The 26061-nt window shown below is 44.6% G+C and overlaps 1 protein-coding gene across 1 annotated transcript in view; it reads right to left on the bottom strand.

Annotated features, from left to right (window-relative positions):
• The window catches only part of FAT3 (FAT atypical cadherin 3), a 462771-nt gene that overhangs the window by 75066 nt on the left and 361644 nt on the right, over positions 1 to 26061 (bottom strand). The window contains exons 12-14 of the mRNA XM_083439019.1: positions 14554 to 18627; positions 4633 to 4829; positions 3279 to 3432 (exon numbers count right to left, since the gene is read on the bottom strand). Coding sequence (XP_083295145.1) covers positions 3279 to 3432; positions 4633 to 4829; positions 14554 to 18627 — 4425 coding nt within the window. The remainder of the gene's footprint in view (positions 1 to 3278; positions 3433 to 4632; positions 4830 to 14553; positions 18628 to 26061) is intronic.

Genomic DNA, 26061 nt, shown 5'->3' with positions numbered 1-26061 from the left:
AAGCTGGAGAACATTAGGCAAAGGCTACTGTTTTGCTGATCAGGCAAGGAAGGAAGGACAGTCTTCTAGTATTAGGTCTGTCCAGTCCAAAGCATCCATAATGCCTACCAATCACATGGACTGCTGTTGCTCTGAAGAGAGCTGTGTGCACACTGTCCTAGGTTGTACTCTGCCTTCCCAGCCACAGTAGGTGCTTCCTGGTGACCTGTTTATTGAGCACTCATCCTGATTTGCTTGCAGGGAGATTAGACGATGTTGTCTACTTAATCAACAATGGTTCCAATTTGTTTGCATGGAGATTAGATGATGTCGTATTAAATCAAGTGTTATGCAGTACATTCCAGCACATTTATTGCTAAAACTATTTTCTTTGGGGGTAGTGGATTTGTTGTACGAGACCTCTCAACAATAATTTCACAGCCTGAACCTGTCAGCAAAGTGACTAAGTCCCACACCAAGATGGTGACAGTCTGGAAGTGCCTGTACATCCTTCAGTTTCGGTGATATACTTACAAAATGTTATTGCCTTTTTTTTTGATAGCACAAACTCCTTGCACCTGCTGATGGGATAATTAATTAACCATGGAGGTCTCTGTGCTTTTAAAGTGGCATCACAGCTTCTTTACTATCTCAGCACATAACCCTTGCCTTCTTCGTGTCTTTCTCACTGCATGGGATATGGCAAAGCACCAAACTTACTGGAGCTTTCTGCTTTCAGTATCTGTGCTATGTTAAAATTAGCCAGCAACTCCATCTGATTGCAACTTCATTGAACATAAGCAGATATTCTTCCTGATCCATGAGAAAAGCAATGCTTTCTGCTGCATGCCAGCACCTAGCAACTGTGGGTAGCCGCTGGCATTGCTTTGGCTCTCCCACTGTGCCTTGGTCTGAGAAGCTGCTGGTCATTACGATTTTCCCAGCATGCCCTGAAGCTCCCAATGTAGCACAGGAAATTGAAATGGAGGGCAGTTTCCCAGACCCAAACCTTTCAATTAGGTAAGCCTGTGGTTTGGGAGAGACACACTATGGAGGGGGCCATATTGTCACTTGGTGTCAATTGGAGAAACTAACTTTGGAGGTGGGGGCTCAAATCTGGAGCCAAGCTTGGCCTCTTTCTAGGTCCAACAGAACCTTTCATTAATTGAGGAAGCTACTGTGACACACCAGTGTGTCTGCACAGCCCCAAACCTGCTGCCACCTTGCTCCTCCCAGTAAGCACCAGAGGCTCAGCTGCTGGGAGGCTATTGCTGCAGTTCCTGCTCCACTAGGAGAGCCATTCCTGAGATGAGCCAATAGCCCGATTCATCATAAGGCAACTTCCTATGTTCCCTCCTGCCCACCACTGTTGGGATCTGTCTGACACTTAAGGATGGATGGATTTGTCAATTTAGGTTTTCTCGTTTTCCCCATCTTAAGTTGCGTTCTCCACATCTGTTTGAATTAAGAAAAAAAAGTCCACATGAAAATTAATAAGGATTTTAGTGTATATTTCTCCTAATACATACACTTTTTTCCTATGCAATTTCCCCTAGTATGTACATTTTTTGCAAACCAATTTTCCTCGCTGCAATGCATTTTTATGTTACATTCACCAGTACGTTCATTTTTTAAAAAATAAATGCACTTTGTACATATCACCTGGCTGCAGGATCACATTGCAACATTTGGATAAGTTCGAGTTTTGAAGGCTGTTTTGCTTCAGCCTGTGTATTCTTTTTTGGGAAAGTGTGAATCATGGAGGTTTCCTTTGAGTGCAAACTGTACTGAATTTCTCTGCCTTCCCTGTTATCAGGTCCTCAGCAGGCCTTGTGGATAGGCTGTGTGGGGCAGCAGCGGTGGGAGCAGTGGTTCCTTTCTTCTCCCCTGCCCTTGGGAGAGGAAAAAGGAAGGTCTCACATCCATGCCTCACACAAACCTCTCATCCGCAGCCCTTATGGCTGTCTCTTCAAAGCAGGAGGTCCTTGCCTGCTTACACAAATCTCCCCTGAGCAAGCAAATGCAGCATTTGCCTCAGCAAATGAGAAGCTCCAGCTTCATCAAAAGACAGCAGCAGGTTATGTTTGTGTGTGGGAGATTTTCGTAGAGCAACAGAAAGTGTAACGGCTCCTTCACCTTCCTTGTCTGAAGCCAGGCATAGGAGGTCTCTGTGGCCTCCATATAGGGTTCTGACTGCTGCTACTGTGCATCAGGATATCTGTGTTCATCCTCCATATTCGGAGGCATAATATTGGTTGCTGGGGGGGAACAACTGGAGAGGGCTACTGCCTTTATGTTCTGTTGCACATGGGCTTCCTAGAGGCACCTGGTTGGTCACTATGGGGAAAAGGATGCTGGACTGGTTCTTTTTTATTGTCTCATGACAGGCTTACATGATATCGATCTGCAGGGAAACAGACTCCTCAGATCTAGGTAAAAAAAATCAAGGAGTTGATGATACCTCTACTCCATCCCTAGGAATATCTAGCTTTTCAAGCATCAGTTACTCGGCACAATAAGCTGTAAGCTACCTTGCCTCTGTACTGTTTACTCTGTCTTTTCATTGGGGAGTGAGCTGTTATTTTTCCTGTCCCCATTGTTCCCTCTAACGCAGAGCTTCCTAAACTTTTCATGCTGGTGGCACGCTTTTTAGACATGCATCATTTCATGACACAGTAATTCAGTTTTACTAGCAAACCGGAGTTTAAACTAACCCTTTTCCAGCCCCAGGAAGAGCACGGGGAGTGTTCGCACGACACACAGTTTGGAAAGCTCTGCTCTCATGGTCACCCCCGTTTTCCTTCTACTTAACAAGTCCGCTTACCTTGATGGTGGGCGGTTTTGAGGCCTTGCAGCAATCTGGCAAGGGGGACAGGGGTCTGGCCTACCGGTGACTGGTGGGCTTTTGGGTGGGCTTCCTCCTGGGGAAGGGCTTGGCTGGCCAATCAGACCAGTTGGGCCTTTCCCCCCCCCCCGGGGGGGGGGGATAAATTGCAGCTCGACCCAGCAGTACTTCCTTCTGCTTCTCTTTGGCACACATTTAACAAAGGGATCCTGCCTTACCTTTCAAAGCAGCATCAGTCCTAACAATTTTCTTCTGCTCCTTCTTCAAGAAAGACAGACGTAACCACACCCTCTTCCAGAACAATTTACACAACTTCTTTTATGAGAATCAGCAGCGCACATTTCTATGGCTCAGCAGTAATCTAGCATTAAACTCCTCAGTGTGACATGTGGACCATACAGAGAGAGCCATCTTTCCAACATTAAACCATTCCTGAAGACTATTTTCAACTTACCACTTTCTGGTTCCAAGAAAAACTTGTTGTTCCCGGGGCCGTACAGCGAGTAACGAATTTCCCCATTGGATCCGATGTCCGCGTCTTTGGCGCCCATTTTAAGGATGACTCTGTTAGGTGGAATGTCCTCGGGAAACAATGCCATATATGTGACCTGAGGACCAAAACCCAAAACGACAGAAGGTGATTGCTTTGTGAGTGAAACTGTATGTATGGCTTTAGAAAAGAGATGGCTTTTGCGCAATGAGGGGCCATAGCTCAGCAGCACAGTATCTGCTTTACACACTGAAGGTTCCAGATTCAATTCCCGGCATCTCCAGGTAGGACTGGGAATGTCCCCTGCCGGAGACACCAGGGAGCTGCTGCCAGCCCGTGTAAACGATACTGAGCTAGGTGGGCCAATGACAGCTTCACATTTCCAATTTCTCATTATCTCATGGACATCTCAGCATTGGACTTGCAAAAAAACCAAAAACCAAGGTACAGAAAATACAAACCCAAGCTTTCCAGTATAAATTAAGTAGATACTCAGGGATGATAGAAGACCACCTTGGCTGTGAGTCCTAGAAGACCTATCCCGTTTTGCAGGCTTTTTTTCACTTGGCCTGGGAGGGTGGGGCCTGGACTGACTCCAGCTACAAAAGTAGAGGCTACTAAACAGGCTCTTGGGGTTGAGGGTTTTTTGTTGGTGAGGGGGCAAACTAATTTGTGTACAGTTGTACCTTGGTTCTCAAATTTAATCCATTCCGGGATTCTGTTCAACTTCCAAAATGGTTTGAAAACCAAGGCATGGCTTCCGATTGGCTGCAGGAGCTTCCTGCACTCAATCAGAAGCTGCAGAAGTCGCGTCGGATGTTCGGCTTCTGAAAAACGTTCGCAAACCGGAACACTCACATCTGGGATTGTGGCATTCAGGAGCCGATTTGTTCGGGATCCAAGCCGTTCAATTACCAAGGTACCACTTTATCTTTATTTTCAGATTTTACGATTTATATGGAAATTGTTCAATATGGTCAAACTTTTTGGAATGCTTTATTTATCGTTTATGACTACTTTTGCTACATTTGTAATTATGTAAATACTGTCATATTGTAAGCCGCCTTGAGCTTGGTTGTAGCTCTGGAAAGGTGACATACAAATAAAATGATGTATGTCTGAGTTGTAGTCAACATATGGAGAAGCATCAATATACATCCCTGGTCTTTGTGATGCCTTATCTGGTACGATTTTGTACTGCATTGTCCAGGCATTTCACTGGCCAATTTAAATTTGCCAATGGGAAGGTGTGATATATAAACCTAGACAACAACACTCTATTTTTAATTTTGTTAAAAAAAATATGTTGCCAACCAACCTGATCGCAGACAGGGCTGTTGTCATTAACATCTGTGACAATCACTTCCACAGCACTCTGTGTTACAAACAGTCCATCAGTCGCTGTAATATTCAGAAGGTAGACATCCTGTTCTTCCCGATCTAATGGTCTCTTGACATACACCTTCCATTCATTCTGAACCATGCCAAGGGCGAACTTCCCTTTGGGATTTCCTCCTGTGGAAAGAGACATTAACTGTCATTAGAGCCACATATATTGTTCCCCAGGGACGCGGGTGGCGCTCTGGGTTAAACCACAGAGCCTAGGACTTGCTGATCAGAAGGTCGGCGGTTCGAATCCCCACGATGGGGTGAGCTCCCGTTGCTCAGTCCCTGCTCCTGCCAACCTAGCAGTTCGAAAGCATCCTCAAAGTGCAAGTAGATAAATAGGTACTGCTCTGGCGGGAAGGTAAACGGTGTTTCCGTGTGCTGCTCTGGTTCGCCAGAAGTGGCTTAGTCATGCTGGCCACATGACCCAGAAGCTGTATGCAGCTCCCTTGTCCAATAAAGCGAGATGAGCGCCGCAACCCGAGTCAGCCATGACTAGACCTAATGGTCAGGGGTCCCTTTACCTTATATTGTTCCCCTGTTTGTGGGAAGTCTCACAAAAAGTGAAAGCCTGGAGGTGTGTTCCAACCTTGGATGGCTTTCATCAAGAGAAGGAGCTGACTGGTTTTATTTTACTTGCTTCCTCAACCCTCCCAATTTCACAAAATCTTTCCAGAGCTGACACTAGCAAAACAGTACAGGTGGTCAGCTTTGCTTTAGACTCCTGATAACTATTTGGCTAACTGTGGTCCTCTGTCTTCTGCGGCTACTCCAAAAGCTGCATGTGGTGCTTGTATCTCCCACAAGTCAAAACTGGTAACTTTCAAGGAAACAATAACAATAAAGTTTTGAGATGATCCCGTTGTTTAGCTTGCGTTAAGGGAAATCAGACTCAAACTGTGAACAATCAATAGCCTCCTCTTCACGACGGCACGACTGTCTTTCCACTTCAGTCTCAAGAGAGGATGTTCTACAACCCCCTCACTCTTGTTACCAAGACAATTTCATTAGCTCTTGATTATGCAATCAAGGGAGTGCAGCAGGTTTCCATTAAGGAATCGTCTAATGAAAGCTTTTATCACACTGCAGTGTTGTTTCTATTTTCATTACAATTTTTGTTGCGTGCGTGTGTGTTTTGTAGTCTGCAGAACACACAAAGACACATGTGCCTTAAGTAGACCTAACGAGGGGTCGTTTAAGGAGCAGCTTAAGATAAGGCCGGCAATTAGATCAAATTTATACAAGAGGAAAAGGCAGCCAGGAGAAGGAATGAAGCCAATCAGCTTCCTATTACGCTGAAACTGTGACACCAAACCCGGCGATATTACTTTTCTGCATCATTACACCGCATGGCAACTAAATCAAGTCAGAATGCTTGTCCCCAGCTATCCTCCGAGAGGAAAATAAGACCATTTCACACACTAGGGGATACGGGGAATTAAAAGCATTGCCAAAACAGTCCTGGTGGATGGCCATTAACGTTTCCAGCGGTTATTTATGTTTCCGCTTAAAATGTTACATTTGCCAGTTTGTTCCGTGCAGTAATCACCTTCAACATGGCTATTCCTTGCTCATGAATTTCCCTGGGGCACCTGGCTAGCCATACTCGGAGACAGTGCACTGGGCAAGGGAGACCTCTGTTATCAACAGTACAAGCCCTGTCTGCTCCGTTCCACTGAGTTCAATGGAGCTTACTCCCAGCGTAAGGCACCAGGAAATCAGGTCAGATCTTGTTACAACAGAGATGCAGTCTCGCCGGTCCTGCTCACCTTGTGATGCAAACATGGCGCAACAGCCATTTATGGAAGTCCACTAGGAGCCCGATAAAGCACCAGTAATTTGTTGATTGCCCGGGATTGCACAACAGCAGTGACAATGGTGGGGGTGGCGAACATTTTAAGAGCTGTTTGACAAGGTCTGCTATGTGAGAAGTGAGGTTGCAGGGAACGAGGCAGAGGGCCTTCTCGGTAGTGGCGCCTGCTCTGTGGAACGCCCTCCCATCAGATGTCAAAGAGATAAACAACTACCTAACATTTAGAAGACATCCGAAGGCAGCCCTGTTCAGGGAAGTTTTTAATGTGTGACATTTTAATGTATTTTTAATCTTTGTTGGAAGCCGCCCAGAATGGCTGGGAAAGCCCAGCCAGATGGGCGGGCTGCAAATAATAAATTATTATTATTATTAGTAGTAGTAGTAGTAGTATTGTTATTATTATTGTTATTATTGTTATTATTATTACTATTCTGTGAAGAACATGTTGTGGAATACACCTCGAATAAGGCACCAGTCTGGATGCCTTTAGCTGACATCATCCTGCCTGACTTCAAATTACAAGAATGAGATTCTGACTAAACATCAGGAAGAACTTTCTGACAGTAAGAGTTGTTCGACAGTGGGACGGTCTCCCTTGGGAAGTTGTGGGGTCTCCTTCCTTGGAGGTTTTTTAGCAAAGGCTGGATGGCCATCTGCCATGGATGTTTTTGCTGAGATTCCTGCATTGCAGGGGGTTGGACTAGATGACTCTTGGGGTCCCTTCCAACTCTACACTGCTATGCGGCCTGGTAATCACGTTATATAGGCCTGGCCTATATGGAACATCATGTTTCTTTTAAAATTGGTGCAAATAATGCCAATAAATAGATAAATAAATGCCTTGCACTAAGTCAGATCTCTTAACTAATTCAATCCTACAGCAGCAGATTTCCAGGGTTTCTGATGGGGCCGTTTCTCGGCCCTACCTGGAACTGCCAGGATTCGAACCTGGGACATTCGGTATGTAAAGCAGATGCTCTCCCATTTGCCTGTGGTTCTTTCTCACACATGAAACAAATATCAGCGCATCCATGTGTAGCGAACTTTCCTACCAGGCCATGCAACAATCCCTCTGCATTCTGAACTTCAATCCCTCTCCCTGAACTTCTGAATCACACTCAACAAAGATGTAACACAAATAAATGAGCCTTAACTGTACAATAGTTTGAATATGCTTGGGATTAAAGGGAGCGGGAGAAGTACACAGATACATTTCCTCCCTGCCCCCCCCCCCGCAAAGTTCTATGTATGCTTTCCTGCAGACCTCGTTCTGTAGTGATTAATTAGCTCTCCCCATCAACATATTTAAGGCAGGTTCAGCATCTTAAGGGCGCTCTAATTAATTCATTTTTCATTGTAGATTTTTTTTTTTCCAACTGAAGGCTCCTGGCTGCAAATGTTAATGGCTAATTTTTAAAATCCACCCGCAGTTTTTCTTCCTACATTCTGTTTGGGCATCACAAGATCTAAGCGTTCGCTCCAAAAAAAACCCCACCACCCCAACTTTCCCCAAAGGCCGCGAGACAAGAAAAATATGCACTTCTCTCTCTCGTTTGTTTTTGTTTACTGCATGGTTGAATAACATCCCCATCCAAACCTTCCCTCCTCAGCAAATGTTGCAAAGCATACTTCAGAGCTCAGCGAGATGAAAGGGAATATGCAGATCAGAAATGAAATCTTTCAAGCACATTTTGGCGAGCCACATGCAAAGGAAGTTTAAGAGGCAGAGACTGTGTGATCCCATGAATTCTTGCTGTGAGTGCTAACTTAAAACTGAATACAGTCTAAATTATAAATATATAAAAAAGGCAGAAGATGGGCCATAGCTCATCTCCTGAGCACACGAAAGGTCGAAGGCTCAATCTCCACCGATGCCAGCATGCTTTTGCCTGGGATAGCTCAGCCGGTAGAGCATGAGACTCTAAACCTCAGGGTCGTGGGTTTGAGCCCCACGTTGGGCAAAAAGATTCCTGCGTTGCAGGGGGTTGGGCTAGATGACCACTGTGGTCCCTTTCCAACTCTACAAGTCTATGATTCCAGTGTCTCCAGGTGGAGTTGAGAGGGACCTCTCTGAAATCCTGGAAAGCGGGTGTGCGTATTCCTTGGAAAGTACGAACGAGGTACATTCTCCTTTAAATGTGAACTGCATAGAATTTCTTCTCCATCCCCTCATACTTTCTGCTTCTTCGTGTCTGAATTGGCTAGAATCAGCATCTTGGTTGAATAGTGCTCTTTCTCAGGTAGAACTAAATTAAAAAATTCCTTCCAGTAGCACCTTAAAGGTAAAGGGACCCCTGACCGTTAGGGTCCAGTTGCTTTATTGGCCGAGGGAGCCGGCGTACAGCTTCCGGGTCATGTGGCCAGCATGAATAAGCCGCTTCTGGCGAACCAGAGCAGTGCATGGAAATGCCGTTTACCTTCCCACCAGAGCGGTACCTATTTATCTACTTGCACTTTGAGGTGCTTTCGAACTGCTAGGCTAGCAGGAGCAGGGACTGAGCAACGGGAGCTCACCCTGTCGTGGGGATTTGAACCGCCAACCTTCAGATTGGCAAGCCCTAGGCTCTGTGGTTTAACCCACAGCGCCACCCGCGTCCCTTAGTAGCACCTTAGAGACCAACTAAGTTTATTATTGGCATGAGCTTTTGTGTGCGTGCACACTTCTTCAGATACAGGTGGAACTGTTTTCCTTTCGCTGTATTCTGGGCATTATAGTGACTGAAATGTCTGAGGCAGCGCATGTCCAGGCCTCTTAGGACACACATGGTGGGTGGAGAGTGCGAAAACACAATTCTACAGACGTTGCAATATTGTAATAATTTGGCCCATTATTAATTCCGATAATGGCAAAATGATGATTTACAGATCATTAGCATCAAGGAGCTCAGGAACTGTGGATCACCTACTAACCGCGGGAGTAGTTTGCTACTCAGACAGAGGGAAGCCTACAGCAAAACGCTGAAGTCAATGAAAGCATTCTTCCAAAAAGTGCTGAGATCTCTTGAGAGCAGAGCAGACGTCCGTATGATTTTACATTTCCAGCTCAAGATGGATTGTCCACATCTTGCAGGTAACCACTGCCTTCCCTTTGAGGGCAGATCTAAAAGACTGCTCAGAGCACAACAAACACTGTTCACATTAATTATCCCCTCACCTTTGGGTTCAGTGATCTGCTTGCTCGCGGAGACTTTGTGAAGTAAATGGTTCGTGCATGATTGTATTTACAGACCAGCCTTCTGAGCCTCGGAGTGACAGAATGGCGTTGGCAAAGGAAAGCCAAACACTTGAACTGATCCCAGTGGAATGTTCCAGCTTGCAGAGTGAGCTCACTTTGGGGCAGGGCTACCGGTGGAAATAATTTCTAAAAACCTTCAAGTGTTAAGCTCAACCTTTAAAAATCCACAGTGCCACCAAAATTGCTGAATATGCTCGGAAACAAATGGAGTGAAATGCCCATGGTATTCGTTTTCTAGAATTTGTATCTCGATAAATGACACAACGGTAACTGATGGGAAAAGATGTAGTTCAGCTGTAGAGCATATGTTTTAACACACAGGAGGATGCAGGTTCAATCCCTGATATCTCTACACAGAGCTCGGAAAGGGCCATGTCTGAAACCCAGCAAAGCTGTTACTTGTTCTTGTGAGGAACCTGAGGCTCTCTAGATGTTGCTGGATGCTGGCTCCCATCAGCCCCAGCCAGCAGGGCCAATAGTCAAAGATGATGAGAACTGTAGCTGAGCAACATTTGGAAGGACTACAGCCCTACTGTAGTAAATCCTAATCTAGCTGAACTGATGGTCTGACTCTGTACTAGGGAGCTTTCTGTGTTCCTATTTACACTCCTTCTGTGCTAGCACATCTTAGCCTTGAGTTCATACTGGTCTACTCTGAAGAAGGAAACCATAGCTTGGTTACATTTAATCGGATGAATTCAAGTCAACTGTAAATCAAGGGTAAAAATCGACAGCAGATTGTTACGTATGAATATGCTCCACAAGATACAGGGCTTATCTGCACTTAACTTTCCTCCACTCTTTCCAGGCATGGTCCACAATTTAAAGCTCTGTATCCAAGCACCCTTTTCTTTTGCTTTGGAATTTCCCCCATGAAAACCCACTCCACAAAGCTCAATCGGAGCAAACGTCAATCCACTGAAAACCTGAATTGACGTTTACTCTGAATCAGCTTCAGAGAGCTGGTTTCTGCAGGGAAAGCTCAGGGCAAAAAACAACAACACTCAGACACTTGGCCTGGAAAGAGCAGGACAAAAGATAAATGTGGATAAGCCTATAAACTACTGCTGATCTATGATCTTCTGAAAATTCATGAGCAATGTTTGCCAAGCTGCTGTTGGACAGGTCTCGAGTATGTCATGTGAAGGCATCCAGCTTCAACCCATAGTCACAAGGAAGAAGATCACAATGTCAAATTCCTCCAAGTGTTTATGTATGTAGCAGATCCGCACCCTTGTGGATAAAGGATGGTAGGAACTGGGTTGTACACACAGCCAGAGGGCAGCTATTTATTTCTCTGATTGGGTCAGATCACGGAGGTAGCTGCTGGCTTTTCATGTCCACAACACGGTTCACAGAAGGCTTCCTTATAAGGTTGTGCACGTACCTAGGCGCACCCACAATGATGTGCACAAATCCAGCAGGATGCACTGGCTACAGGAAAGTTAACCAAAACAGGTTAATCTGTAATTGTCTTGTGCTGTGCACTGGAACTCGTGACTTAACAGCACAATTTCCAGAGGGCCAGCTGTGTCATAGTGAAAACACTCATTACTGCTGCTGTCATGGGTCACTGTGCTTATTTTTGCATACATTCAAGATCTAATTGAATCGGCTGATTAACATTCTATGTCCTTTTAAATGTGTTCGTGGGAGAGGGGGTTATTGTTTTTTTATTATGAATTTTGTGTTCTCATTTTTTATTTTTATGTTGTAAACTCTCCTGTGATATTCAGATGAAGGGTGGTATACAAATTTTAATCATCATCATCATCATCATCATCATCACTCAAATTGCATTTTCCTTTGACCTCATTGCTTACTGTTCCTTCCCTCATGTGTAAATATTTGTGCTATGGAGGATAACACTTCATAGAAATCTATCTAAAGCTTAAGATCCGAGGCCCTGTTGCGAGTTAGAACAGGGCCTTTTCAGGAGTGGCACCACAGTTGTGAAGAGAGAGGCTCACTTGGCCCCATCTTTATGGTCTTTTTGATGCCATTGGTGCCAGGTGATATACCTTTCCATTCACCCAGGTCTTCTGAACAAGTTGTGCTTCACAGATACGGCTCCTTTCTGCTGGATATGCAGCAGGAACCAGGCTATGAGTTCATAGGAAATGTGCTTCCATTTTCAAGGCACCCTTCCTTCCTGCAATTCCCACTTCATATGCATCTAACTGGCAATTCTGTGCTTTGGCCACAGTGTGACTCTCCCTTATCTCTAGTCTGAAAATTAAAAGTTAATTGTGCGGTGATGATAATCCATAAATATAGAGAGATTTATGAGTGTAGAAGATTTTACTTTCACACCAAATAACGTTTCACTTTCCTTTTGGTGGGGGTGTTGGGGGGGGGAGATAGTCAGGAATGAATTAAATCCCTTGAAGGCGGCAATACTTTGAACATACACCGTCACAAATCCATGCCGATCGGTGCTTCATGCCTGTTGATGCACTTTGGGAGACAAGAGTTTTAAAATTGGAATTCACTGACAGCAATGAGAACTGGAGACTCAGCCCCTCAAACTGTGGGCTCCTCTATTAAAATGAGACTTGAAACCTAATCCTCTGCATGGACCAGGGGACTTAGGGCAGCTCTGTGTTTATTTTGATATTTAAGGGAAACATCAGCGTGGCATGAATTCCTCTTTGCAGTAAGTTAAAAGGGTTACTTCATTAGGAGATCAGGATGATTAAACATGAGAGAGAGAGACTGTATACTTAAAACTGGTTTTACACGTATCTCCAAACACCAGGGAACAAAGAGTACTGAGATGCATTTGGGACTAACTATCGTAATTTGCTAATGTGCGAAATTGGTATCTCCTACAGCAACTGTAATGTGTGGACCTTACACAGGAATAAGTGTGCACAGGACTGGAGCATAGCATCCCCCCCCCGCCCCCTGGTATCTCTATTACCACAGCAGAAGGGGCTTAAGGAGCCTCATTATGGGTTGGCATTTAAATGAACACAACATGGCTCTTACTTGGCATGAAATGATACCTGCTTAACGAGGACAAGCAGATGTTTTAGCGGGATAGTAACATTTCCACCCGTCCTGGAAAGCTTCATCGTTTTTCTCTGCTTCCAAGTTGTACGGTCACGTTCATGTTCGGATACATCTTGTTTGAGCGGACGGCAAACGCAACCCCTGCTTATCTGCCGCCATCTCATGCAAGATGTGAAGCTATTCCATAATCGTGGGCCCACACTACCCAATGGTCAGTCCCATAAGCACGTGGAATATTCTCTTAAGCAATTCAACTCAGTCCCTACAGCTGCCCACAAATGCTCAAGGCGGTCAGTCATTTTTGTTTTTACCTTCACAGAAAGCATGTGAGATAAGATTATTGTTTGAGGCACGGTGACTGGCTCAATGGGCAGAATTCAGTTTGGCAACAGAACACATGGCTGGATACAGAAGGTCTCAAATTCAACGCCTGGCTTCTCCAGTGAAAAAGGGGTTTCAGGAAGAGGAAAGCTCCCTGCCCACAAAACCTTAGAGAACTAATGACAGTCAGAGGAGACAATACTAGGTTAGATGGACCAATAATCTGCTCCAGTGTAAGGCAGCTCCACTTACTCACGGCTGTCAGGGCCAAATTATATAGCCTTAACTTGTAATCTGCTTAGAATTCTATTTTGCCATTGATATAGGACGAGGATGATGGGAGCTTTGGCTGCAAAAAGCAACAAGGTTGACACCGGGCAAGCCGCAGCAAATGGCTAGTGGGTTGAATTCCACTTGCTAGGCCACAAAGTGCTTGCACTGAATGAAAATATGAAAACAACATCCTTAAGACAATCCCTCAGCACAATGGGAAGAAAGAAAATGTGCTAATAGCAAGATGGCCCAACAGTTATTTGTGGTCCCAACCTTTAAAAAAGGTCAAAGAAGCCCAAGCCATATATTATTTATTTGTTTATATATATGGGAACTATCACTTCTTTCTTTTCTATGGCTACTTAATGCCTTTAAAAACGAATGTTTCTAATGAGGTTTGCTATCTAGGAATGGAAAGGATGCTTTTTAATTAAGTAAAATAAGACAGTTATGAATGCACAAAAGTCTCCCACCCACCCAATGCCCACCCCCTCTGCCTACTCTGAAAAACAAATGTTGCTCATTTTCTCTGGCTGATGCACAATGCTATAATCCTTTCCATGCTGATAACATAAATCTTAAGGGGGTTATATAAAGAGACTGCTAAATGGCAGCACAGTGTGAAGTGTGAGTTCGTTAAATTAAAAAGGCCCAATACAAATTATGCTTTCCCTGTTTTTATGCACTTAGGGCTGAACCAAGCAAGAGAATAATACCCTAAAAATGGTTTGTCTGGATCTGTGTCGTGGATGTTAAGTTCTCAGCAATTTCTGGCACCTACACACATTACTCTCTCTGCTGGAGGTTTTTAAGCAGAGGTTGGACAGCCATCTGTCTTGGATACTTCAGTTGAGATTCCTGTATTTCAGGGGGCTGGAAGAGATGGTCCTTGGGGTCCCTTCCAACTCTACAATCCTAAGGTTCTATGATTGGTTCTTTGTACCAGGGATCATAGCAGGTTCGAGGTGAACACATGAAGCTGCCTTGTACTATGGCAAACCACTGTTCCACTTTCCATAATGCTGTCTATTCTGAATGGTGACAGACCTCCAACGTCTCAAGCAAAGATAGGTATTTCCTACTTCTGCTATGCAGGATGCTATTTAAGCAGAAAAGTCATGGACTCAGCACCTGTGCTTTGCCACCGAGTTCAAACTCTCCCCGCCCTTAGCCCTCCAACCCGAGAGGCCCATTACCTGTAATGTGATAGCTAACTTGGCGGTTGACATCAGATGTATCCTCATCCCAAGTGCTGAGGACAGCCACAACTTCGCCTGGCGAGTCGCTCTCCTTCACGGACCCCCTGTACAGCTCATGCTCAAACACTGGAGCGTTATCGTTGATGTCTGTCACCGTGACGGAGATCAAGGCGGTTGATGAGAGGGATAGGGCTTCTCCCAGGTCGGAAGACACTACAGTGAAGGCAAAGGTGGGGTTCTTCTCATGGTCCAAGTCTTTCAAGGTGCTGATCCAGCCGCTGTTGCTGTCAATGGTGAACACCTCTGTGATTGTGTCAGCATCCGATTCTGCTGAGAGAGAGTACGTGACTTGACCGTTTGCCCCCCAATCTGCATCAATGGCTTTAACCTGGATAAGTTTGGTTCCTATGGGCATTCCTTCCATTATGATGGCTTCATAGCTGGCAGCCTCAAACATGGGTTTGTTGTCATTGACGTCCAAAATCTTAATGTCCACATCCACTGTTAACACAACATCCACTTTATCTAGCTGTATAGTTGCAGCAACCTTAAAGTGAAAGGCAGGAGTTGTCTCGTGGTCCAGCCTCTTATCAAGTTTTATGATGCCGGTGTCCTGCTCTATAATAAACACTCCATCCTTGTTGTTCCCTGGCAATTCACCATTAACTGTGCTATAGGTGGCACCCTGGCTTGGCAAAACATGCAGAACATCAACGGTACTACCTATTACAGTGTCTTCCGATAGCGTAAAGGAATACTGGGGTTGAGAAAAAGAAGGCAAGACGGTTTCTGGAGGTAAAACGTGAATGTACACAGGGATAAGCGAATGCTTCACAGGAATGCCGCCATCAACTGCTTTGACAAAGAAGGAGAGCACAGTGTTTTTAAGCTGGTTGAAGTTGCCCTTGGTTACCATCCACCCATTGTCAGGGTCAATTTCCAGCAGATCTGCCACAGAAACCGAGGCCTCGCTGTACAACGAGTAGGCAATCCTCGCGTTTGCACCATCATCTGGATCAACTGCTTGGACCTGGGTGACCAAATGACCCTTTCCAACATCCGCTTTGACGCTTGCCCTGTATTCAACTGTCATGAACTGGGGAGCATTGTCATTCTCGTCCACCACTATGACTCGCACGGTACAGAATGTGGTTCTCCCTCCCCCGTCGAGGGCTCTCAGGAAGATGGTGATGTCACCTTCCAAAGGGACCTCCCGATCAAGTTTCTCAGTTGTGATGATCTGTCCGTTGTTATCAATCAAAAAACGATCCTTGGCAAAGTCGTTTATGATTGAATAGCTTATTTGCCCATATATGCCTGAGTCTCCGTCCGTTGCTTTCACATGGATTACCTTGGTTCCAGGAGCGGCGTTTTCTCTAACCTCTGCCACGTAAATACTCTGTGTGAAGGCAGGACTGTACAAGTTTGCTCCAAGAATCCGGATATGGACCTGGGCTGTGCTTGTGAACAAACCATCGGAGACAGAGACATTCAGGCTGTACATGGACTCCATCCTCTGCTTCCGATGGTTTGACAGAGAGATGACCCCACTTTTGCTGTCCATCACGAAACTTGTACGGTCATTTCCAGACAAGATGCTGTACTCCAACCGGTCGTAATCGGAGCTGTCTGCATCAGAAGCTTGGACGCAAGTCACAAAATGACCCCGAGGAGCTAGCTCGCTGACGTACGATTCATATATCAATTGGTTAAAAACGGGAGGGTTGTCATTCATGTCTGTTACGAAGATGCTGACTAGAACTTCGCTGCTCAGCGGTGGGAATCCGTTATCCGTTGCCCGCACTTTCAGACTGCATTGCTGCATCAGCTCATGGTCCAGCAAGCGGGCTGTTAGGATCAAGCCACTCGTGCCATCGATGTGAAAGTAATCTGTGCTGTTGAAGTTGTCCTGGACTATCTGATACTGAACAATTTTGTTGTTCTCAGAATCCGCATCCGTAGCAACAACCTGCAAAACAGGTGTCCCAATCAGAGACGCTTCGGATAAAGTGGCGTTATATGCAAAGTGGTCGAAAACCGGAGCATTGTCATTGACATCGTTGATAATTAAGTCCACTGTTACTTCAGCTCGGGCCCCAGTGAGAGCATCGCTGGCTCTCACTGTCAATTTGAAAATGGGGTTTACTTCATAGTCTAATGGACTGATGACATTGAGGACTCCGGTGTCAAAATCGATGTTGAACTGATTATAGGGATCACCGTCTACAATGATGTAAATGATTCCTTGACCTTCTGGGCTGGTTGCGTTGATGCTCAGAATTGGGGTGTGCATTTCGATGTCTTCGTTTACAGAGGCCGTATAGAAAGGCTTGTTGAAAACGGGCATTGCTTTGTTAACTATCGTAATGGGCAGTTCTACAGATGCAGACAGTGATGGATTGCCTCCATCTTTGGCAATGACGATAATTAGATACTCGATGTTAGATAAGTCAGAATTAAAGGCTGCTTTTAATGTGACGCTGCCAGTGTGCCTGTCAATTTCAAAGTGCCCATAGTCCTCCTTCAGCAGGTACGATACGTCACCATTTGCATCCTTATCTTTATCAATTGCCGTGACTCGGTATATCAGGGTGCCGGGATCAGCCTCAACTTGTACAGCGGCATAGTATGGGAGCCCAACAAACACCGGAGCATTGTCATTGATGTCTTCAATGTGAACTCTGACAACCACCCTGGCTACCCGCAGGTGATCCAGCTCGCGACTAGCCTCTACCACCAGCTCGTAAAATTCCTGTTCCTCTCTGTCAAATGGGATGCCAGTAGTTTGAATGACACCCAGAGTGGATTTGATCTTGAATTTGTTCCCTGGGTTTAATATGCTGTACTTCAAGGGTTCGTTAAGGCGGTTTCCAACAGCGTTGACCACTGCTACTTTTGTGATATTGGTGCTGTTTTCTGAGATGGATGTGGAGTAAAGGCTTTGTGTAAAGTGCAGGCCACTGTCCATGGCTTCTTTGACCATTATGGTCACTACGGCAGTGCTATAGAACTTCCCATCGGATACTTTTGCTATGAGCATGTAATGATCTTTGGAGAGGCTGTTGTTTTTTATAGTCAGTACCCCAGAAACAGAATCGATGAGGAAATGCTCTGTGCTGCCTTCAATCAGGCTGTAGGTCATTTCAGGTGGGACTTCTGAATCTGGGTCTGCAGCCTTGAGTTTAAGAACCTCAACTCCAACGTATGTTGGTAGGAGCAAGATGGTCTCAAACATGGCCTGGCTGAAAACTGGAGGGTTATCATTGACATCTGTTACATCAATGGTGACTTCAGCTGGATTTTCTGCAGTAAGCTGTGGATTTCCACTGTCTCGAACGTGGACATGAAAATGAAAATGTGCAATGGTTTCATGATCTAAATCAGCAATAGTCCTAATTGCACCTGTACTGGAGTCTACGGTGAAATAGTTCTTTGCAGTGGACTCAACAATCTGGTAGACAAGCAAAGCGTTCTGATTACTGTCTGCATCTGTGGCTCGTATCACAAGTGGATTGTTCCCTAAGCTTCGAACGATGCTATTGATAGGTGCAGCCTCACTGATGCTGCCCAGGTATTTTGAGAAGAGGAAGACTGGTGGGTTGTCATTTTCATCGATGATCTGGATGTTCACAGTGGCATTGGATGCCATCCCGGCCATGTTCGTGGCTTGTACGGTGAGCTGGTACGAGGAAGTGCGTTCATAATCCAGGGGCTTTTGAGTAGTGATGACCCCGGAATAGGGGTTTATAGCAAAGGCTCCGTTGGTGTTGCCCTCCTTAACCTCATAAACTAGCGTGGACTGGCTGATTGCCGAGACCAAGATAACGGAAGTTCCAAAGTCAACATTTTCATTCACTTCAGCTTGCCATTCCTTGTGTGTGAACTTCGGGTGGGAATTGTCTGACATAGTCACAGATATGCGGACAATGGCCGTGGCTGACAGCGGTGGAGAGCCCTGGTCGGTCACTTTGACTGACAGAACGAACTGGTTCATGGTGGTCAGGTCTGGTTCCTTCAGCACTGTGATGATGCCTAGAACTGGCTCAATCTTGAATGTGTTCCCAGTATTCCCTAAAAGAGAAAACAAAATAGGGATATATATCAAAAATGAAATGTAAATATGTAAAAATGATGAGCAAATGTGTTCAAAGTTCACTTGTTGGTATCACGTCATGCTTGCATAGCTCAAGGCCCACCAATTCAAACTCAGTCCATCAACCATATATAGTAGTACCTCGGGTTACAGACGCTTTAGGTTACAGACTCTGCTAACCCAGAAATAGTGCCTCAGGTTAAGAACTTTGCTTCAAGATGAGAACAGAAATCACACAGCGGCAGCAGGAGGCCCCATTAGCTAAAGTGGTACTTCAGAGTAAGAACAGTTTCAGGTTAAGAATGGACCTCCAGAATGAATTAAGTTCTTAATCCAAGGTACCACTGTGTGGCCAGCTGCCAACCCAACCTTCACTATTTTTGCTGTCCAAAGTGAGCAGCAAAAACAAGAGTTTTGTCAAGAACAGGCACCCCCAAACTCAGCCCTCCAGCTGTTTTCGGACTATAACTCCTATCATCCCTAACTAACAGGACCTGTGGTCAGGGATGATGGGAACTGTAGTTCCAAAACAGCTGGAGGGCAGAGTTTGGGGATGCCTGATCAAGAACCTGGTAAGCCACCATTAATGGTCTGACGGTTTTGTTTTGCTTGGTGAGACTAACTCTGCATGCACACAGCTGCATTTTATACTAAAACCAAGCAGAACTAGGTCTGATCACTGCCCAGTTGGGATTCCTAAACTAAACCACTCTGAGAAATCTAAAGTGTGATCTTGATGTAAGTGCAGTATTCAAGCCGATTAATCTAAAATGAAGCAGAAGATCTGTGGGCAAGACTATACGGAACTTGCCGAACTGACCGGGAGACTCCGAGACCAGAGAGAAGAGACATTATGTTAATATGTTAATATTTAAACTTTAGAATAGCTTTGGAAGTGGATATAGGCTGTAGGGTTAGAAATAGAAGATAGGGTATTTTAAAAGAGTGATAAAATGTGAAGTTATTTTAAGTATGATTAAAAAAAAGATGGTTAGAAATTATGATATATGTAAACTGCTAAAGATGAAGTAAAATGAAAATCAGGTAGGTGGGACTTGGGGAAGGCAACTTAATGTTTAGAAAAATAAGGATATGACAAGAATTTGTTCGTATTGTTTGTCTTTCCTGTCTGTGTTTTTTATCTGTGTTATAAAAGGAATAAAAAATTTTTTGGGGAAAAAAGATCAAATAAAACTCTATTGCATTCCCCAAGGAGTTGCAGGAAACTGACATTTCAAGGCTGTGCTGATCATTCTCTCCGAAACCCCTGTATCACCAACAAAATGTGGAATGGTGCCCTTTCCTCATCCATATGTGAAGCAGCAACCATCAGTTGCTTCGGGTGTCTTGGAAAGACTTATCTTTTTTCTCAGGCTTTTCCTGACCCACAAAAGTGGACCCCGATTTATGTATATGAATCCCCCAAATCTCCATTTTCATTTGATTATACATGGTTTGAGTTTATATTTTTGTTTCCATGGATGTCACTTTTATATAGTACATAGTGCGCACCGCATAGAGGTTTTTAAATGTATATATGAAATGCTTTTACATAAATAAGTAAATAAATGTGTGATTACACTTCCCACCGCTTTTTGAAAAGATCACAGTAGTTTAAGTCTATAGTGCAGAGATGCTGTAAAAGGGTAAACAAACCATTGCCAACCTTGCTGCCCTCTAGACATTTTGGACTACAATTCCCATCAGTCAAAGCCAGCACAGCTGTGCTGGCTGGGGCTGATGAGAACTGCAGTCCAAAATATCTGGAGGGCACTAGATAGGCAAAGCCACCTGCAAATCATTAACTGGGCTGCAGTATTGATACAGTACCACCTGCTAGGATCTATGTGACCGACTGCAGCTGATCTGTGGACTTTGCTTGCCCGCATTATGCGATTTGCACAGTAATCCTACCCATGTCTATTCAGACGTAAGCCCCACTAAATTCAACAGGATTTACTTCCAGGTGAGTGCGTATAGGATTGCAGCCTTATCCTAAACTCGCTCGCCCCAGAGTTAGTCCTACCAAATGCAGTGGGGCTTACTTCTAAATCAATATGCATAGGATTACACTAACAAGGCTGTGATTTCATACATGTTTACTAGAAAATGCATTTTACTGAAAGCTCCTGGACTTCAAAGAAGAAGGGTTTAAGATCTGGCACAAAATAGAGATAAAAGACGAAGAAGCCAAATTGTTCAATGCGTGAGCAACAGTTCACGGCCTGAAATAATGAGGATTTTGAGCAATTTAATATTACTGGTTGAATGCTTCAATATGACTGAAGGCGAAGCATGAGAACAGCATATATATATATATATATATATATATATATATATAGAAACACACACAAAATAATAGCTCATCGAATAGATAAAAGGAAGCTAATGACAGCAAGGTTTGTTTATTGATCTTAGTGGATAGGGAGAAATCAAAAAGAATCATTGTTCAGTGAAGACGTAAACGGGCTCCTTAGTAGGTCAGGGTTTGCCACATACAAAATACAATAATGAGATAGGATCAAGAGACTCTTGTCAAAAGCGTACAATGAGGACCGAAATGACCTGTTCCAAGGAACATGGAGCTAGTGGTGGAATCAACAGAAACACCCTGCATTCAATTTGTCCTCGCCTGCGTAATGTGTTGTCAAGCTTATCCTATGCCTTGGAACACAGAGAGCTGCATTCTACCGAGACAGACCACTGGCCCATTTACTTCAGTATTGTCTACACTGACTGACAGCAGCTGTCTAGGGTTTCAGACAAGGATCTAACCCAGTCCTAACCTGAGATGCTGGGGATTGAACATGGAACTTTCTGCCTGCAAAGAAGGTGGTTTACCGATGAGCCAAGGCCCTTGGTTTAGTTTTCTTTGAGTTCACCTTTACTGTATCTTTTTAACCTTACTGTACACAGCTTAGAGACTATGCTGTTAGAGTGCAAAATGAATTGTGGAAATAAAATAGGAATAAATTGATAGGGCAAAGGCAACACAGGGAAGGAGAGTGGTGGAGCTTGCTGAATATCCCTACCCTTCCTGGGATGATTTCCATCATGTGTAGTTTTTGGACACCATCAGACAAGTTCAACTCCATGTTGCAAAAGGACATTTCAACACAAGGCTCCCATTTTCAGCAAGACACTCCTGCCGCTTGCAATATTTTTGCCCTCTGTGTTACGTTCCATCTACAGCAGTGGTTCCCAACCTTTCTTCCCTTTTGGCCACCTGAAAGTAGCTGAGGATCTTGTAGGTTGTTGCTTAATGGTTGTTTGTCTTGCTGTAGCTTTGTGCCAGATGCTGTATGGTTTTTAATTGTATTGTACAGCTTCCTTCATTTCTTATAAATTGTATTTTATTTGTATTACACACGACCACAAATCCAGACAGGCTGCAGACCACCTAAATGAAGCATGCAGACCACTGGTTGTCCATGGACCACAATTTTGGAACTCCTGGTCCACAGAGTGACAAAAAGGATGAGTTAATAGGTGACAGAGGTAATACATGATTCAACCAATCAATGGGCCTGTATGTGTCTCTACCACCTGTATAGTTTCTGGGATGGAAATATATGAACACGTCTATACCTTTCTGTGCTCATCACCTCTCACCTGGATTCAGATTTTGTTAAAGTGTGTGCGTATTGGTTTCTTTTACTGAGTGCTGTGCTCACATGAGCTGAATTCCCTGAGAAGTAAGGAACCATGCATATAAGCTGAACCCATCAGTTAAAATTAGCATCCTCCCTGCACATCCTTTCATGGGTCAGAGGAACGACAGCCTCAGAAAGTTCTATTACGCTGCGTCGAGGAACATCTGGGGATAACGAAACGGTGGGAATTTGCAGCTGAAACAGAGGTTTGAAACTTTGCTGGCAACATGGGAGGATGAAATCGAAATCAGAGGCATTCGTGGGGAGATAGTCTCATCAAAGGGTTTCAAGCTTTGGAATAATTGGTCTGGGTAGAAGCCTCACACTGTCCACACTTCCAGGCCATTGCCTCATCCCTCCCTCCTCCATGATTATGGGAGCCATTTTATTACACACTTTTCACAGCTGATATTAACACCATTGTATCACTCTATCCATTCACCATAGGACCAAAGTAGACACTTGGAATCAGATCTAAGTCTCAAAGCAACAGGAGCAAGACTGTTTGCAGTGAAGAAGCGTTGGACAAGGGGAGGGGATGACTGAGTTTTAAACCTGCGACTCCCTCCCTGCCTCACAACCCCAGCTCCCCACCTTTCTACCCAAATGTGGTCCAAATGGATTTTTACCACAACACCAAGGAATAGTGGCTTGAGGGAGGGAGCTGATGCAGAGGAAAAGTGCTGACTGGGTCACGCACTCCTCTTCCACTTGCCATGTCCCCTGCTGCTTTGCAGCTGTTTAGCAGCAATTAGGGTTTAAGATCTGGGTCCTCTGTCAACTTGATGAGTTACCTCTGCTAATTCCCTTTAAAAGAAGCTAAACTTGTCAACCTCATGTACTTAAGACGACAACAACCTCATGATGCCATCTTAATGATTCATGATGCTATAGACCAATGTTTCTCAACCTGTGGGTCCCCAGATATTGCTGGACTACAACTCCCATCATTCCTAGCCAGCATGACCAGTGGTCAGGGATGATGGGAGTTGTAGTCCAACAACATCTGGGGACCCACAGGTTGAGAACCGCTGCTATAGACTGAGTGGGGAGGTGTGTATATTGGAATGCACAAATTCAGTACTGTATAAAATTGAAAATCATAAATAAAATAAAATAAATCAGTGTTGATTGGTAAGGGTGATCAAGCCTGCAATTCCAGGGGGAGGGCACACATAGGTGAATTGGAATTGTGATTGACAGAACCGAAAGCAAATACAATGCAGGAAGAGACCTAGTCCAGGGGTCAGCAAGCTTTTTCAGCAGGGGGCCGGTCCACTGTCCCTCAGATCTTGGGGGGGGGGGGTGAACTAATTTTTTTTGGGGGGATGAACGAATTCCTATGCCCCACAAATAACCCAGAGATGCATTTTAAATAAAAGCACACATTCTACTCATGTAAAAACACACTGATTCCCAGACCGTCTGTGGGCCGGATTGAGAAGGCGATTGGGCCGGATCTGACCCCCGGGCTTTAGTTTGCCTACCCATGACCTAGTCTAACGTGGTCCTGGTTGCAGGAATCTATCCCTTCTGTTATCACGCTAGAGTTATCCAAACATTGGCAAATTAGGTAAATGTGCAGGGGGACAAGCGGAACATGCTCAGTCCACATCCTGCCCTTTGCATGTGTGCTGTAATTGTGCATGAGTAGGAATGTAAATCTGCTAATGCATGATCCATCCCAGATTGTGCATTTGTGAGCACAGGCCTGTACGTAGCAAGCCACTGGATAAAGGCTCCACAGAACTCTGTGCACATGGTTGAGGTTAAGTGGGTAGGCCTGAGGGCAGGGAGGGCAGGCTCAAAAGACTGACCCAATGTTTGTTTATTGTACTCAGGTTGCCAGATGTATATCTATGCAAGCTGAAAGAGTCCTTGGCCACTGTTCTAAAATGCAGGCAGAGGAATGTAAGTCCAGAAGTAGCTGGCAATGGTTGACAGAAGCAAGTTTCCATTACTGGAAAAGAGTGAGAGGCTGCCAGTTGGGCTCCTTGAAATAAACGGTGGGGCAGGAGGCAAAAGAACAATGACCACAGGAAAGTAATGGAAGCAATGGCCTCAACTAGACAGGAAAATTGCTGCAGGATAAAGTGAACTGGACTGCCAAGGTTGAAATGCATCAAGCTTGGAGTGATTCTGCAGCCATCTTCTACAACCAAATGAAAGCATTTATCTATCATGCTGAAACCGAGGGGGAGAGAGAAGGAGAAGCAGAGGAGAGAGAATGGCTACTCAGTCAGCTTTGCTGAAAGTTCAGCTCGCTTCAGTTCCTTCTCTTTTTGAGTTGTTTCCATGCCAGCTGGTCAACCTAAGAAGTTTTTAAGATTAAGAATTGGTGCCTGAGTTTGCTTGCTTTCCTCTTCCACCCATACATCTTCTTTCCTTTTATGTTGACTGATCGAACCCAAAGAGTACTCATTAATGGTTCCTCATTACCCTGGGGGGAAAGTGGCAAGTGGGGTGCTGCAGGGTTCTGTCCTGGGCCTGTTGTTGTTTATTGTATTTATAAATGACTTGGATGAAGGAATTGCGGGGATGCTCATCAAATTTGCAGATGACACCAACCTGGGAGGGGTAGCTAATACCGCAGAAGAAAGAATCGGGATTCAAAATGACCTTAACAGATTGAAGAACTGGGTGCAAGCTAACAAAATGAATTTCAGTAGTAACAAATGTAAGGTTCTGCACTTAGGCAGAAAGAACCAGATGCGCAAATATTGGATGGGGGGGGGACACCTGGCTTACTAGCAGTACATGTGAAAAGGATCTAGAGGTCTTGGTGGACCACAAGCTTAGCATGAGTCAACAGTGTGATGCAACAGCAAAAGAAGCTAATGCTATTCTAGGCTGCATCAACAGAAATATAGCGTCCAGATCAAGGGAAGTGATAGTACTACTCTATTCTGCCTTGATCAAACCACACCTGGAATACTGTGTCCAGTTCTGGGTACCACAATTTAAGAAGGATGTTGACAAGCTGGAATGTGTGCAGAGGAGGGCAACCAAGATGATCAAGGGTCTGGAAATAAGCCTTATGAGGACCACTTGAAGGAGCTGGGTAGGTTTAGCCGGGAATAGAGGAGACTGGGAGGATATATGGTCACCATCTTCAAATAACTTAAGTGCTGTCACATGGAGAAGGGAGCATGCTTGTTTTCTCTTGCTCTGGAGGGCAGGACTCAAACCAATGGCTTCAAGTTGAAATAAAGGACATTTGGAAGAACGTTCTGACAGTAAGAGCTATTTAGCAGTAGAACAGGCTCCCACAAGAAGTGGTGGGCTCTCCTTCCTTGGAGGTTTTGAAGCAGAAGTTGGATAGCCATCTGTCTTGGATGCTTTAGTTGAGACTCCTGCATTGCAAGGGGGTTGGACTGGATGACACTTGAGGTCCCTTCCAACTCTAAGTTTCTAGGATTCTATGTCAAGCTCTCTAGATTATAATCCTGTAAACATCTTGTTTTTACTGACCTCTGGAAGCTATTCTGGCAACCTTTCTGGTTGGGTATTGGTGATGGGGATGCTTTAAGTCAACAAATAATAGATAATTATTGGGCTCAATTGGGCTTATTCCTTAGTAAGTGTGTTTAGCAATGCAAGTACAACAGGAGCAGCAACAACAACAATGGTGCAATTCTGAGAAGCATAAAAAGGCCCTGCAAGGTGCCATCTCTTGAATGCAAGACATAAAAAGGCAAACAAGTTAAACACAAGGCCTCATTGATTTCTAAGGAACCTTGGCAGCCTTGCTGCAATCTT

This window comes from Podarcis tiliguerta (genome assembly GCF_965153285.1).
Source record: "Podarcis tiliguerta genome assembly, chromosome: 4".
Classification (NCBI taxonomy): Eukaryota; Metazoa; Chordata; class Lepidosauria; order Squamata; family Lacertidae; genus Podarcis; species Podarcis tiliguerta.
Note: the sequence above shows the minus strand (reverse complement) of the source record. Positions and strands in the feature narration are given on the sequence as shown.